The sequence below is a fragment of the Pundamilia nyererei genome, unplaced genomic scaffold, assembly GCF_000239375.1.
Source record: "Pundamilia nyererei isolate P.nyererei 1_Seehausen unplaced genomic scaffold, PunNye1.0 scaffold00111, whole genome shotgun sequence".
Classification (NCBI taxonomy): Eukaryota; Metazoa; Chordata; class Actinopteri; order Cichliformes; family Cichlidae; genus Pundamilia; species Pundamilia nyererei.
The window spans coordinates 944,570-956,958 of NW_005187512.1; the positions used below are offsets into that span (position 1 = coordinate 944,570).

At 40.6% G+C, this 12,389-nt stretch overlaps 1 protein-coding gene across 1 annotated transcript in view; it reads right to left on the reverse strand.

Moving 5' to 3' along the window:
- The window catches only part of gfra1a (gdnf family receptor alpha 1a), a 99,171-nt gene that overhangs the window by 24,207 nt on the left and 62,575 nt on the right, over positions 1–12,389 (reverse strand). Inside the window, exons 4-5 of the mRNA XM_005741537.2 lie at positions 2,593–2,771; positions 1,510–1,682 (exon numbers count right to left, since the gene is read on the reverse strand). Coding sequence (XP_005741594.1) covers positions 1,510–1,682; positions 2,593–2,771 — 352 coding nt within the window. The remainder of the gene's footprint in view (positions 1–1,509; positions 1,683–2,592; positions 2,772–12,389) is intronic.

The following is a 12,389-nucleotide window of genomic DNA, read 5'->3' on the forward strand; positions in this document are numbered from 1 at the left end:
GTGTGATCCATCTTATCACACCAATCTGGTGCAGAGCTGAGCAGTGCCTGGCGAGAGCTGTCAACAGCAGCCAGCATACTACACCTGACATATGGTGAGGGAACTTGTGGAAATGCATGGCTTTAATCTGTCTGTGCTAACTGACAAATGGACCGGGAGGAAGCCGTGCTGCAGTGAGACCTGTTGTACAAGCCCTGAGCATATGTGTGATGGATTGAGTGTATGGAGGATTGAAACTGCCAAAATCAAAAATGAAGAAAAAAAGATAAATGACTGAATATATAACTATGTTACAACAACATAAAAATAAATGCAGCCATTCATTGCGTTTCGTTTTTGATTTACGTTTATCAATATTAATAAAATGACAAGTCAAAGAATAAAAAATAAAAAAAAAGTATTTATATATGCATCCTTTTCCTGTGCATCCACCATACTAATGTCCTAAAACCCTCCAAATTCAGTATCTTTCTATATTTCTGTAATCACTTTAAAAAATTACCTTATACAAAAATAAATGCAGAAAATTTACATTGAATTCTTAGTATAATAAACTAAATTCTGGCATCTTCGGTCCTTCATAGGAGAGTTCCATTGGGAGAAAGATGGACGGAAGAAGAGAAACTTGCAGTATAAATTTACTACTGCTGCCTGCTGTTAAGCAGAGACAGAGGGTGAGGCGAGAGGGAGGGAGACCTGAGGCCACAGTCCAAATGGAGCTCATTTATGATGCCTAATGCCTCCATTTAATCCCAGAGACCCACAAGACTGCTGGCTCAAGCCTCCGGAGACTACATAACCACATATACACACACTAGTGAGGGCAGTGTCAGATGTCCATCACTGAATTACTCTTTTCTGACTCTTAATGCAGGAACCCTACAGTGTACGTGGGTGTGAGTCTGAGACTTGAGGCATAAAGGCAGACAATTTATTACTGCTGGTGCTACACTGACTACTACACAATGTAAAGAGGTGTGTATGGGGCATGTTAATGCACAAATGTGTTTCACAAAGTGGGGACTTGCCTCAGATTTGCAGACAGAAAGCTTGTCTGCACACTGTAAAGAATTCGATTTTAGGCTCTGTGAGTTAAGATTAGAGTAAAGCCGAGGTCAAAGCATATTTGCCGCAAGCCACTTTCAGTGAAATTTCCCTCTAAGTGAGGACATACAGTTTTTTTATTTAGTTATACTGTTGGAGGTTTTGTTCCATTTCTCTATATAAGGAACGACAGTATGTCAGTGCACTGTGTACAGGCAGCTGCCTTGTTCATCAAAGAGCCAAAACACAAAATGATACTGATCTTTTTTCCAAGCTTGCACATATATAGTGCGTCCTCACCAAACAGAAGGGTAACCCTTAAAAGAGCCATGGTTAGCCTATGGTTTTGACTGATAGGCACAGGATGCTACCACATGATGAAAATAAACATGGCATCACATGGCATCCAAGTTACAGTATATCTGGTACTTATTGACCATATTGACATAAAAAGGGGTTCCTCACTTGCAGATGTAGTTGGTCTTGCAGGATGCCTGCAGCTCCAGACAGTTGGGTTTCTGTTTCTCTTCGTACGAGCAGACAGGAACGATGGTTTGACGTCTCCTTTCAGAGCATGCCGTTTGGTCGCTGAGCGGGCATGAGCAGAATAGCATGCCGTAACTGTGCTTGGGAGGAACCTGTGTGGCAAAAGAAACCACGACATTAAGGATAGAAATTAATTCCTTTATTAAGACCCGCATTATTACTCATATTTTAGCATTATTCTGGGCTACATGTTGTACTGTCTGTGCCTTTAGACACATTTTCTGGATTTCTTTCTTGATGTGGTCTGAAGTAGCTGTTTTCTATTCTTTTTGATGGATTGTTGTTGTTGTTTTTTTAACTGCTCCTAACTTTATTCAGTATTTATCGGTACAAACTCACCTTGCTGCAGCTCATTTGCAGCAAGATGGTTTAACATCGCTTCAATAAAGCATCAATCAAATCTGACGTTCAAGTTGAAAGAAAATGTAGATGTAACAAATGACAATCGGACCACAATAGGAGAATGTAATGATACTTTAATCTCCAACACAAAGAAAAGCCTAACGCTCAAGGCTCTTTACGCAAAGACATCTCTATTATGATAAAATAAAGAAAAATTATACATCACACAAAGATTAACAATGTCACACTTTCTCTGTAACATTTCTATTTATTCATCTTGTTGCTTTGCAGAAGCAGTGCCAAGTAAAGTTATTCAAAAAGGGGCATCACAGAAGCTGGGTTGTAATTACAATGCTTCACATCATTTTTCACAATATGGAACAGACAGCAAAAACATCTTTTGTGTTTTATGACTGAATCAATGTCAAAGCTTGGCGCTGGAATAGCATACCCTGAACAAAAAGACCCACATGATTATTTATTGTGAGTTTGACAACCCCTCAAACTTATGCACTTCAAAATCGTTCTTTCTTTTGAAGCAGGTCCTTTGTGCTGGACATTCAGCTTTTATCAGATATCAGTCATTTGGAAAACCTCCAGTGTGTGTGTTCTTTTTCTTTCTGTTTGTTTTTTGATAAGCTCGTATCAGAAGTGCCTTGCCTTGTCAAAGAACTGCCGCAGGGCCTTGTGGCACTTCCTCTTGTTGCAGACTTCAGCTGTGGAGACGCGGCTGGTACAGGGGCTGATGTAGGCCGAGCGGTACTTCTTACACGTGTCGTTCAGGTTGCAGGCCTTAGCAGCATTGAGACAGTTGTTCTCTCTGGCCACTGCAGGTTCACCTAGTGACATAAAGGGGAGAGGAGACATTGGGGAGAGGGGAGGATGAAAACAAGAAAGAAGGGTTATAATCACAGAGGTCATCAAGCATGCGATGCTAATGCAAAGCAACCCAGAGATCACTAGAAAAAGCAGAAAGCGCTATCACTGCATAACTTATTGTCACATTCTTCATAAAAGTGACTGTGTGGGAGTGAGAAGGAGGACCCAGGTGCAGACACGGAAGGAGACGGAACTGAGTGTAAACAAAAGGCGAAACGTTTGTTAGGCTGAAAAAACATGAACACGAAAGCAAAGCAAGGCGAACAAGGGGCGAGAACTAAAACTAAAACCTAAACTAGGAGAACTAAACTGAGATAACTATGACATTAGACATGAACAAGATTCTGACCTGAGAAACTATAATGAGGAAGAAACAAGAACATGAAACATAAACATGACCTGAGCAGAATCATGAAACACAGGCACTGACACGGCGTGGTGGGAGGAAACACGGATGACCTGACGAAGACCGAATGAAAACACAGACTAAATACACACAGGAGGTGATCAGGGGAAGTGGAAACACATGGGGAAACAGCTGACTGGAATAAACATAATGACACTGTGGGGGAAGTAAAACTAAACACATGAAACATGGAAACACCAGACTTTTCAAAACTAAAACAGGAAACAATGAGAAACGTAGACATGACAACACCAGCTAGACACTTGAGACATAAAACACGTGGCGAGACAAACGCACAGGGATAAGTGAAAGTACAACACTGAGGACAAGACAGACCACATAGAGACAGGAAAGACTCATATCTAAGGAGACACAGAAGAACCTAAACTAGACTTAAAACTCCAGAACTTAACATCCTTTCAACTGAACATAAGAAATCACAAATACAAAAATAAACTCAATATGCTGTGTCACAGACCCAGCCCCTGAAACTTATTGTATAAAGAACAAAGCATACGAATCCTCTGCATCAAAAACAATCACAACAATGCAATACATCGTCAAATTAAAAGTGAAATGTATTAGCTTATGTAACACAACTGGTTTTCTTTAAGGCCATGTGAGGTGGCTTGTTTTCGGTCAACGAGGTTGTATCCTATCTCAGCTCCACATAAAAACACTTTAATTGTGGACCAAGACAATTAGCCAACTGTTCCAAAATAACTGCATTTTCATCTGGTGTAAGAGCTTACTCAGGCAAACACACATACACAAGCCTGGCCTTTTTAATTTGCTCCAACAACATTTTATGCCATTCAAAGTATATTAATGAGTGAGAATTTCTTCCTTTGGGCAATTGGTGATCTAGCCTAGGTGCCAAATCTATGCTATGTGTATCTATGTGTGGACAAATTAACAGCGACCACAGGCAGGCTAAAGGAGCTTAAACAAAGCTCGGTGCATAAAAGGGCATCAGCTGAGCCAACAGCACGGAGATCAGCTGGAGTGTTGCATAGCTTCCCTCTCTGGGCTGTTGAACTAATAAAGTTCAATTTGTTTGTGGAAAAACTGCATTAGGACATCATATCTTATTTAACTATTAACAATCAATACGTGTATTACACTAGAAATGCAGCATCTAATAAGCTCTACGGAGCACACAGATTACACCTACAGATCATTACAAAACCGAAGCATATCAGCTGCAAAGGTCTCTCAACAAGAGAAGTAACAAAAGACTCAGAGACAATGTAAGAAGCAGAGGGCCGGCAGTCTAATAATGTTTTCTCAAACGAAGCAGATAACCTCAGCAACACATTTTCAACCTACATCGGTGTTTGTGTGCCTTAGTGTTTGCATTTCTGTCTTTGGAAGTGTATGTGTGCATATGCTTATGCTAATTGTACAGAAGACCCCATTTGGAGTCTCACTTTCTGTTTAGCCTGTAACAAACAGTTGCCTTCATCTCCGTGGCCCTGCAGGCTAACAGGCATGCTTTTGTGTATGCATACAGTCGAGGTTCAGTACTTGTCACAGTCTCCAGTGCAGTCCATCGCCTGTCTGTCAGCCTGCACTAATTGCCAGGGTTGTCCTCAATCCACCATTAATTAACATTTTTATACACCCCCTTAAAATATTTTCTTAGGTTAAAAAAAAAAAAAGGAACAAAAACAGCATTTTTTTTTCTTTATGACAGCGTCAATTAAAATGGGTGCAGCCCAGCGTGATAAACATACCGATGCTGCAGTGGGGGGGGAGTATGGTAAGATCCGTTATCAAGTCGACAAACCCATCGGCTGATGAGTGCCATGTTGTCCTGAGCAAACTGTGTTAATGAGATTCAACACATCAAGGCGAGGGTGGAGGAAAAAAGAGGGAAGAAGATAAAAGGGACCCAGAGACATGTGGGGATATGAGCTGATAGTCCAGCGAGGTATTAATTGGCGACATGGTGCTGTTTGCTTTACTACAGAGGAGGAGATCCTTGAGGTGAATGCTTCCCAAAACCTCCAGCCGACTCAGAGGAAAACCAGTGCTGACTCACTCATTGCCAGTTTTTACTATTTCTTTGCTTTCATGCCTTCACCTTACCTTTCACCTTTTTCTTCCAACATGGAAAAACAACAAGCTTTTCCATTTACAAGACTTTCCCCCCTCTCTGTTTGACCTGCCTCATTTGGTCCACACCTCCCTCTGTTAGTTTTCAGGCTCATTTGGTGGTACTAATTACAATGTATGCAATTTGTTTTGGTTTGAATGTTTTTGACAATTTTATATTGGAATCAAGTTTGAATTGCTTCATTGATTATTAATTTAGTTTGAATGCTGTGTGTATAAATGTCTAAACTATGAATAGTGTTATTGTACACCATCCTAAACAGGCGCATTCTCTTCTTTGTCTGCTATTAACATGATACTGTAACAACTCATAATAAAATTCTATCCATCCATCCATTCTTATCTGCTTATCCAAACCAGGGTCCCAGGGGTGCTGGAGTCTATCCCAGCTAACATAAGGCAAGAGGTGGGGTACACCCTGGACAGGTTTCCAGTCTGTCACAGGGCTAACACAAAGAGACAGACAACCTTTCACACTCACATTCGCACCTATGGGTAATTTAGAATCACCAGTTAACCTAACTGCATGAAGGAAGCCGGAGTACCCAGAGAGAACCCACGACAACACTGGGAGAACATGCAAACTCTAAACAGAAAGGCCCAGGATTTTTTTTTTTTAATCTTGCTTTTATTAGTGTTTTATGATCTTATTCTTTCTGTTTTATTTGCATAAACAAAGAGCCATGTTTAAGACAAATTTCTATTCAGTTACTGGCTACTGTTTCAACCCTGTCTCAAAGATGACTTCTGTTATAATGATAAGTCTGACCTAAGCCCCTAAAGATATTAGGACTTAACCGCAGGAACAGGGGACAAGACACAGTCACTTTCAGGTATTTCTTTTACACTCTGAATGGTTCTGTGACATCTATAGGGAAGATTAGAGACAGCATGTCTAGTTGAGGCTGGATATTCATTCACTGTACCCCATTTCATTTATAGTTATTTTAAATATAGCATGAAAACAAAGACCTGAAAAATGAATCACTTCCAGTACTGTAAAATTTGCTTTTCTAACATTTAAATGGCATTTTTATGTCACATGTTTATTTTACATGATTGTTTGTGCTTTTAACTCCCCCGTATCACCCCCACTTCTACACAATCAAACATGTGAACATTTTTTTTTTCCTTTCACTTGCTCAGATCAACTGCCTGACTCCAAAGTGTCCAATCTGTAGTTGCCCCATGCACTGCTTTAAGAGGTTTGTTTTTTCCCGTGTTTATGTTCAACTCTATTAGTACAAACTGATGTAACTAAAAAAAAAAAAAAGCTTCACAAAGCTTCATTTTAGAAAGTCCAAGACTTTTGCAGTTTAGGAGGCTTGATCTAAACTAGAATTAAGTATAAAAAGAGCCTCTTGTTCTCTAATTAGATTCACAAGTTATTTTTTTTAAAGTGTTCTCATCAGAATAGAGTTTTTAATGTTAGGGACGCAATATTTCCTGAAGGAGAAAAAAAAAAAAAAAGCTTGTGTTGTAGGATTAGTACAAATCAAGACTTTTCAAGACCCTTTGAGGTTGAAGCCAGCTAGTATTTTCAACTATTATGCCTGCCTTAATAAAGGCTTTTAATGTACTTTGGATCCTTACTCTGGCTCAGAGCCTGAATCGTTTTTTTAATTTTTCCTAGCATTTAGCTTCAAAAGTACTAGAATTATTCATGGACTAATATTCATGGACGATATATATACATGTATAGAGGTACAGCTGACTGAACCCTTTCCCTCTGAATTCCTTTTTCTTTTCATCAGATATATTACTTTTGCTTTGATATCTCTCATCTGAGCCTGCATCCGCCATAACAGCACATGATTGACAGTCCCATGGACTCTTCTCCCTGACTAGATGAACACACTACTTATTCCTCTGCCATCAGTTGTCTGATTTTCGGACCGTAAAAATATGGCACCTGTTCAGACAGCATCAAATTTCTGCCTAACTATTCCCTCAGATGAGTTTGTGAATACATCTGAGCAAAGAAATAGGTCATGCACTTGGAAAATTGGGCTTTGTTTTACATCTGTTAAACCGTGTTTAATTGTTTGTTGACAGGCACTTTCAAGTTGCAGCACAGTATGTCATCATCTAAACACTTCTTAGTGAAATCCGAACACACCTGATGTGCTCTGGAATTATGAGACTTAAATGTATCTGCTCCATAAGGAAAGTGACAATTCTGACTAGTTCTACGGTACTCTAGATGTTTGGACTTTCAACAATTAGTCAGTGTTTGACTGGTTTCAAATGCATTTTGAAACATGACAACCTAACGTACACAAGATTTTCCTGGCTCAAAGTGGGTCTTTGAGGGGTGAATGAGCAAATAAGGCAGTCTGCATGTAGTAAAGGCAAAGTATCTGTGTTAGCTTACTTAACTGAAATCTGTGTAAACTAAAACAATTTAGTTATTCCAGGCAACACTAATATATTCAAAAGAGAACAGCTTTATTCATGTGCAATAATTTAGATGTATTGTCATGGTTCTGTTCTGGGTTTTTTCCACGCTTTCTTGTGCACATGGAAAACTAGAGGCAACAGCAAGATGCCCACACAGAACAGAACTAGCATCAATAATATCATGTTTAACGCTGATTAAGTTATTAAATACAGAAGGTGGGTTGCAAAGTGGCCTGCAGATGGCTTGTAACTATGGAGTAGCATAAACACCATGTCCTGTATGAGAATTGCCAGTTGTATGTATAGTGGGGCTGTTCAGTTAGTCAAATTTACCTTCACTTACAGTTCTGGCTGTAAAAAATCTGCATACAACCAGAGCAACAAGCAGCATTCCCCCTACAGAGACTTGATCCGAAACATCCTGGAATCTGTCCATCATTGCACAGAGAGATAGAATACAATGTAACATGACCTAAATGGTAACACTGGGAAAAGGTTTCATCCAAACAGACTCACTCGGTTGCTCCTCAGTGACCAGTGGTGCTTTGACAAATAGCCGCAGTATCATGGCTTTACCCCAAGGGCCCATTAGGACAAATACAAAGTTGGACTGCATGCAGTGTGAATGTGTGAATCAAGTTTTTGTGGATACATGCCCTTCCTGCATCAATCTGCCCACATCCTTGAGTCTGAATATGTCTGTTTTCCTCACGCAAACATGCACAAAAACATGTTTGTAGTATTTTGCTTATACCAGCCTGCGCCCCTAGTGTCAGCAAATGCATTTAATGAACTCCCTTTGCACTCCTGGCAGATGGCATTGTCTCTCCAAAACACAGGCACACACACAAACACACTGCGTGCTATGACAGGGCCCATACAGGGTTGGGGCCGGGGCCATCTGGAGGCCTGGTAGGGGGAACGAGGCCCCCCCAGTGGCTCATGTTTCCGATTCAGCCTCAAATTGATTATCATGTCGCCTGTTTCCTCCAGTCCCGCTGCCACCCTACCCACCACCCCCACTGTCTAATTTCAATTACCACGGGACACCACAGGGTCGAATCCTGACCTCATCCACCTCTGTACTCCCCCATGCACCACTTGTTCAGCCCCTCTTCTCGTCTTTTTCTTTCTTCTCCTTCTCTCTTTTTCTATAACTCCCCTGAATCTCCTTCCCTGTTTCTCTTTTCTGCTTCACTCTTTGTGCTCCTCTTTCATGTCTTTATCCATGCAGCTCTGGATGTATTCCAATCATTACCTCCCTTCCTCTTTCTCCATCATAATCATCCATCTCTAGACTTCTCTCTTGTGGCTTCCATCGCTCTTGTTTTCCGGTATCTCCTCTCCCCTCTGCCATCTGTCCTTTATTTTGTCTTTGGAGTGAAGTGTAGCCATTTAATGGCCTTCGGTGGCCTTTGTATGACTTTCAAATTTTCATTATTTACCTTATAGGAAGGCTAGTTGTGATATTGGGTGTTTGTACTGCACATAGTGTGAATTTAAAACTACCCTTCCTTTTTTCCGTTTTTCTCTGTCAAGGTTGTACTTTTCCAGGCGAATATTGACTTTTGTTTTATGATTGATATCGATTGCTAAGGAAAACTGTGTAAAAATGTATGAGTCAACCCTGAAATCCAACTTGACTTCAACCTCCACTGGTGGAAGGCATGTTTTTCACTCTCCATGTCATTGATATGAGCATACCATTGTCCTTGCCTTGAGCCTTGCTATTGTTGCAGTATGTAACTGTCCTTGTTATAGCTGTTTTAAATATAATGACATTCTGTTTTCCCAGCAGTGTTTGTCACTAGCGGTTTTACTCCAGTCTGACAGAACATATTACCACGCTTTATCCAGTCATTTGGGGGTCAGCGAGGGGAAACTGGGAGCACTTGACAGGTGTGTTTGTTTCCACTACTCATAGCTCTGCAGCAGTGGAAACAGTCAGTGGTTCCATGCTGTGTCACTGGGTGACTGCTCATAATTCACAGCCTCTTTGTTTGCTAAGTACAATAAATGCGCAGGGATTTGTCCTGGTGGTGTGGCTGCAAGGGATTAAAGAACAAACAACGTGACACCCAGAGCCAAGCAGACTTCATAGACAGTGAAAGGTGACAGCTTTAAAACACTACATATTAAAGTCTAAAAATAAATATATTTCTGTTACTATTTTAAATATTTCCTTCATGACTCTGCTTTCAAACTGCACCAACTCAATTATTGTTTTTATTAATTACTGTGTGGAGGACTTTCGGCTTTTCAGAGCTGTTGTTGTTGGGGTTTTTTTGTTTGTTTTTTTAAACACATTTTGCATTAACTCTTTAGGAATTGTTGCAAGTGCAAGTGAGCTAGGCCATCAGTAGACCTAAAAAACAAAACAAAACAACAACAACAACAACTAATGAATAATGAAGAGAGAGCAAAATCTTAAAGAGTAGCCAATTCACCATTTTGGTACATTCTTAAAAAGAAGGAATGCAGAGAGTATGTGAAGGCAGCTGCAGTAAATCAGAATGTCACACAAAACAAGAGTGGTAACAAAGCACTAACACAAATTGAAGCAACATGAGCCTCAGTAAAAACAGTAGCTGCTCGGATCTGAAAAAGGGTCGGTACGTCATCACTTAACAAGCAGATATGGGTGATTTCAATCTGTTACACATTATAGGCCTTGATTTTAAAATGTGATGTTCACTTTTTATTTCCCCTTAGAATTTTTCCCAACCGTAAACTTAATTTGCTCTGCGCTTGTCTTGATTATTCATTGTCTAAATTATTTTCCTTGCACCTCCTTCCCACTTTGAGAAATTACCTCGCAGTCAGATTCAATAGAAAAATCTAACATAATAAACGAGGCCTGAGGTCTCTTCTCTGGGAATCTGCTCTCTCCCTCTCTCTGTTGATTATCAGTGGTGAGTTACACTGCCATCTGCTTTAATGGGCTCCACGCTTGAAAGTGCAAGACAAGCAGAAATGGAGAGTGTGGTGTGGTGAAGAAGGAGCCTTAAGGTTTACTCATCTTTCTTGGCCTCTTTCTATTTTTCTTTCCTTTCTAAACTATGTACCTCGTTCTTTTCTCTGTGCTTTTCTGATTCTCTGCTGGCTTCCTCTACCTCCCTTTTACTTTCTTTCAGTGTGGTTAATAATCTCACTCTTCCTCCAAACACTGTCCCAGTGCAATAAAGCCACATGGCACTTGGTGCAGCAAATACCATAACTCACAGTTCCTAGTAATTGATCCCTGTAGTGCAACAGTCTCTTTCTCTTTTCCCTTTCATTCCCACCCTTCCATCTATATCTTTTCCTTCCCACCTCTTGTCATTTGTACCAACTTTTCCCTTCCAATTTCATCAAATGCATTGAGGCTAGTCCAATAAAAATCCGCCAAAGACAATTATTTCTGTCTCTCCCATTAGCTGCTTTCTGTTCTCAGTTTCCTGAAATCACATCGCACTGCAGTGTTATACTTCTCCCTCCGTCAAGAAATCCCTTCACCTCATTTCATCCGTCCTGCTTTGCTAAAATTACAAGCCAGGTCCCGACAGGAGTGCTTACCTGATTACTTAAACTGCTCTCAGACCCTCATCAGGTCTTCCAATTTCATACATGAAAGGTATTTTCTTGCCTGAAATTTTGCCTTTGGTCCAAATTTGTCCTCCTCAAACCCGGGATTTTGAGAGCTGGAACTGAAAGAGGAGCAGCAGTACAACCCTTTGGCAAATGGTGTATGCTGGCTAGAAAAAAAGTTTCCCTCCTCTCAGCTTTATGTTGGCCCTATATCCCAGCCAAAACTTATTTCCTTTTGAACCCCCCGGTCTACTTTGCAATATCAACAAGCTATTAGAAGCATACCTCTCATGGTTGAGTGGTTACCTTCAACACCTCTGGAACTAGATGTTCCCCACATGGCTGGAATCCCAGCCGAGTTTTACTCCTTTGATTCCCTTACTTCGACTTTGTCCCAGCTTTCAAAGAGAGGTAAGAGATAGCATGTTAATTGTTGATTTCTCTTTAATGTTTTCTCTAAAACAACTTGGTAATAACAGTTTCATGAATTTGGCTAAATTAGCATGACAGAAAGAAAGAGTTCTAGTGTGTGAGCTAACCAACTGCAGAGCAAGTTATGGGGCTAAAAAAAATAAAATCAGTAAGCTGAATAAGCTTACCTTGTTTCCCTGTTAGTTTGTTTGCTATGTTGGGTTAGGCCTTGGGATTCAGAGGGAACAACATGTTGTCAAACTACGAATAAATTCTCTCAGTCCTTCAGGGATGGGAGAAAAGAAACTGGCAGCAGTGAGCCAGTAAGACAGTCATATTGTTGGGACAAAACCCTGAGAAGCTCTCACGTGTTTGAACCAGAAGCACTGCAGCACGTTCAACAGACCAAAGCTCTGTGAGAGAGGAAGAAAAAAAACTTGAGGAGGCAAAAGAAAAGGGGAGTGGGAGGAAAAGAGAAGGAGAATTGCCTTGGCTCTCCACAGTGATGAATCTCCAGTGAGGCCTGTTTCATAACCCGTCTGCCAGTGTGGAGATCAGCCGGTAAGAGCAGGCCCTTTGGGGCTGCAGGAGAAATATATGACTCTTTAATAATCTCCACAAACACACTCCAGTACAGTATTGTACAGTGTACCACCCCCACACAACTCCCACCCTG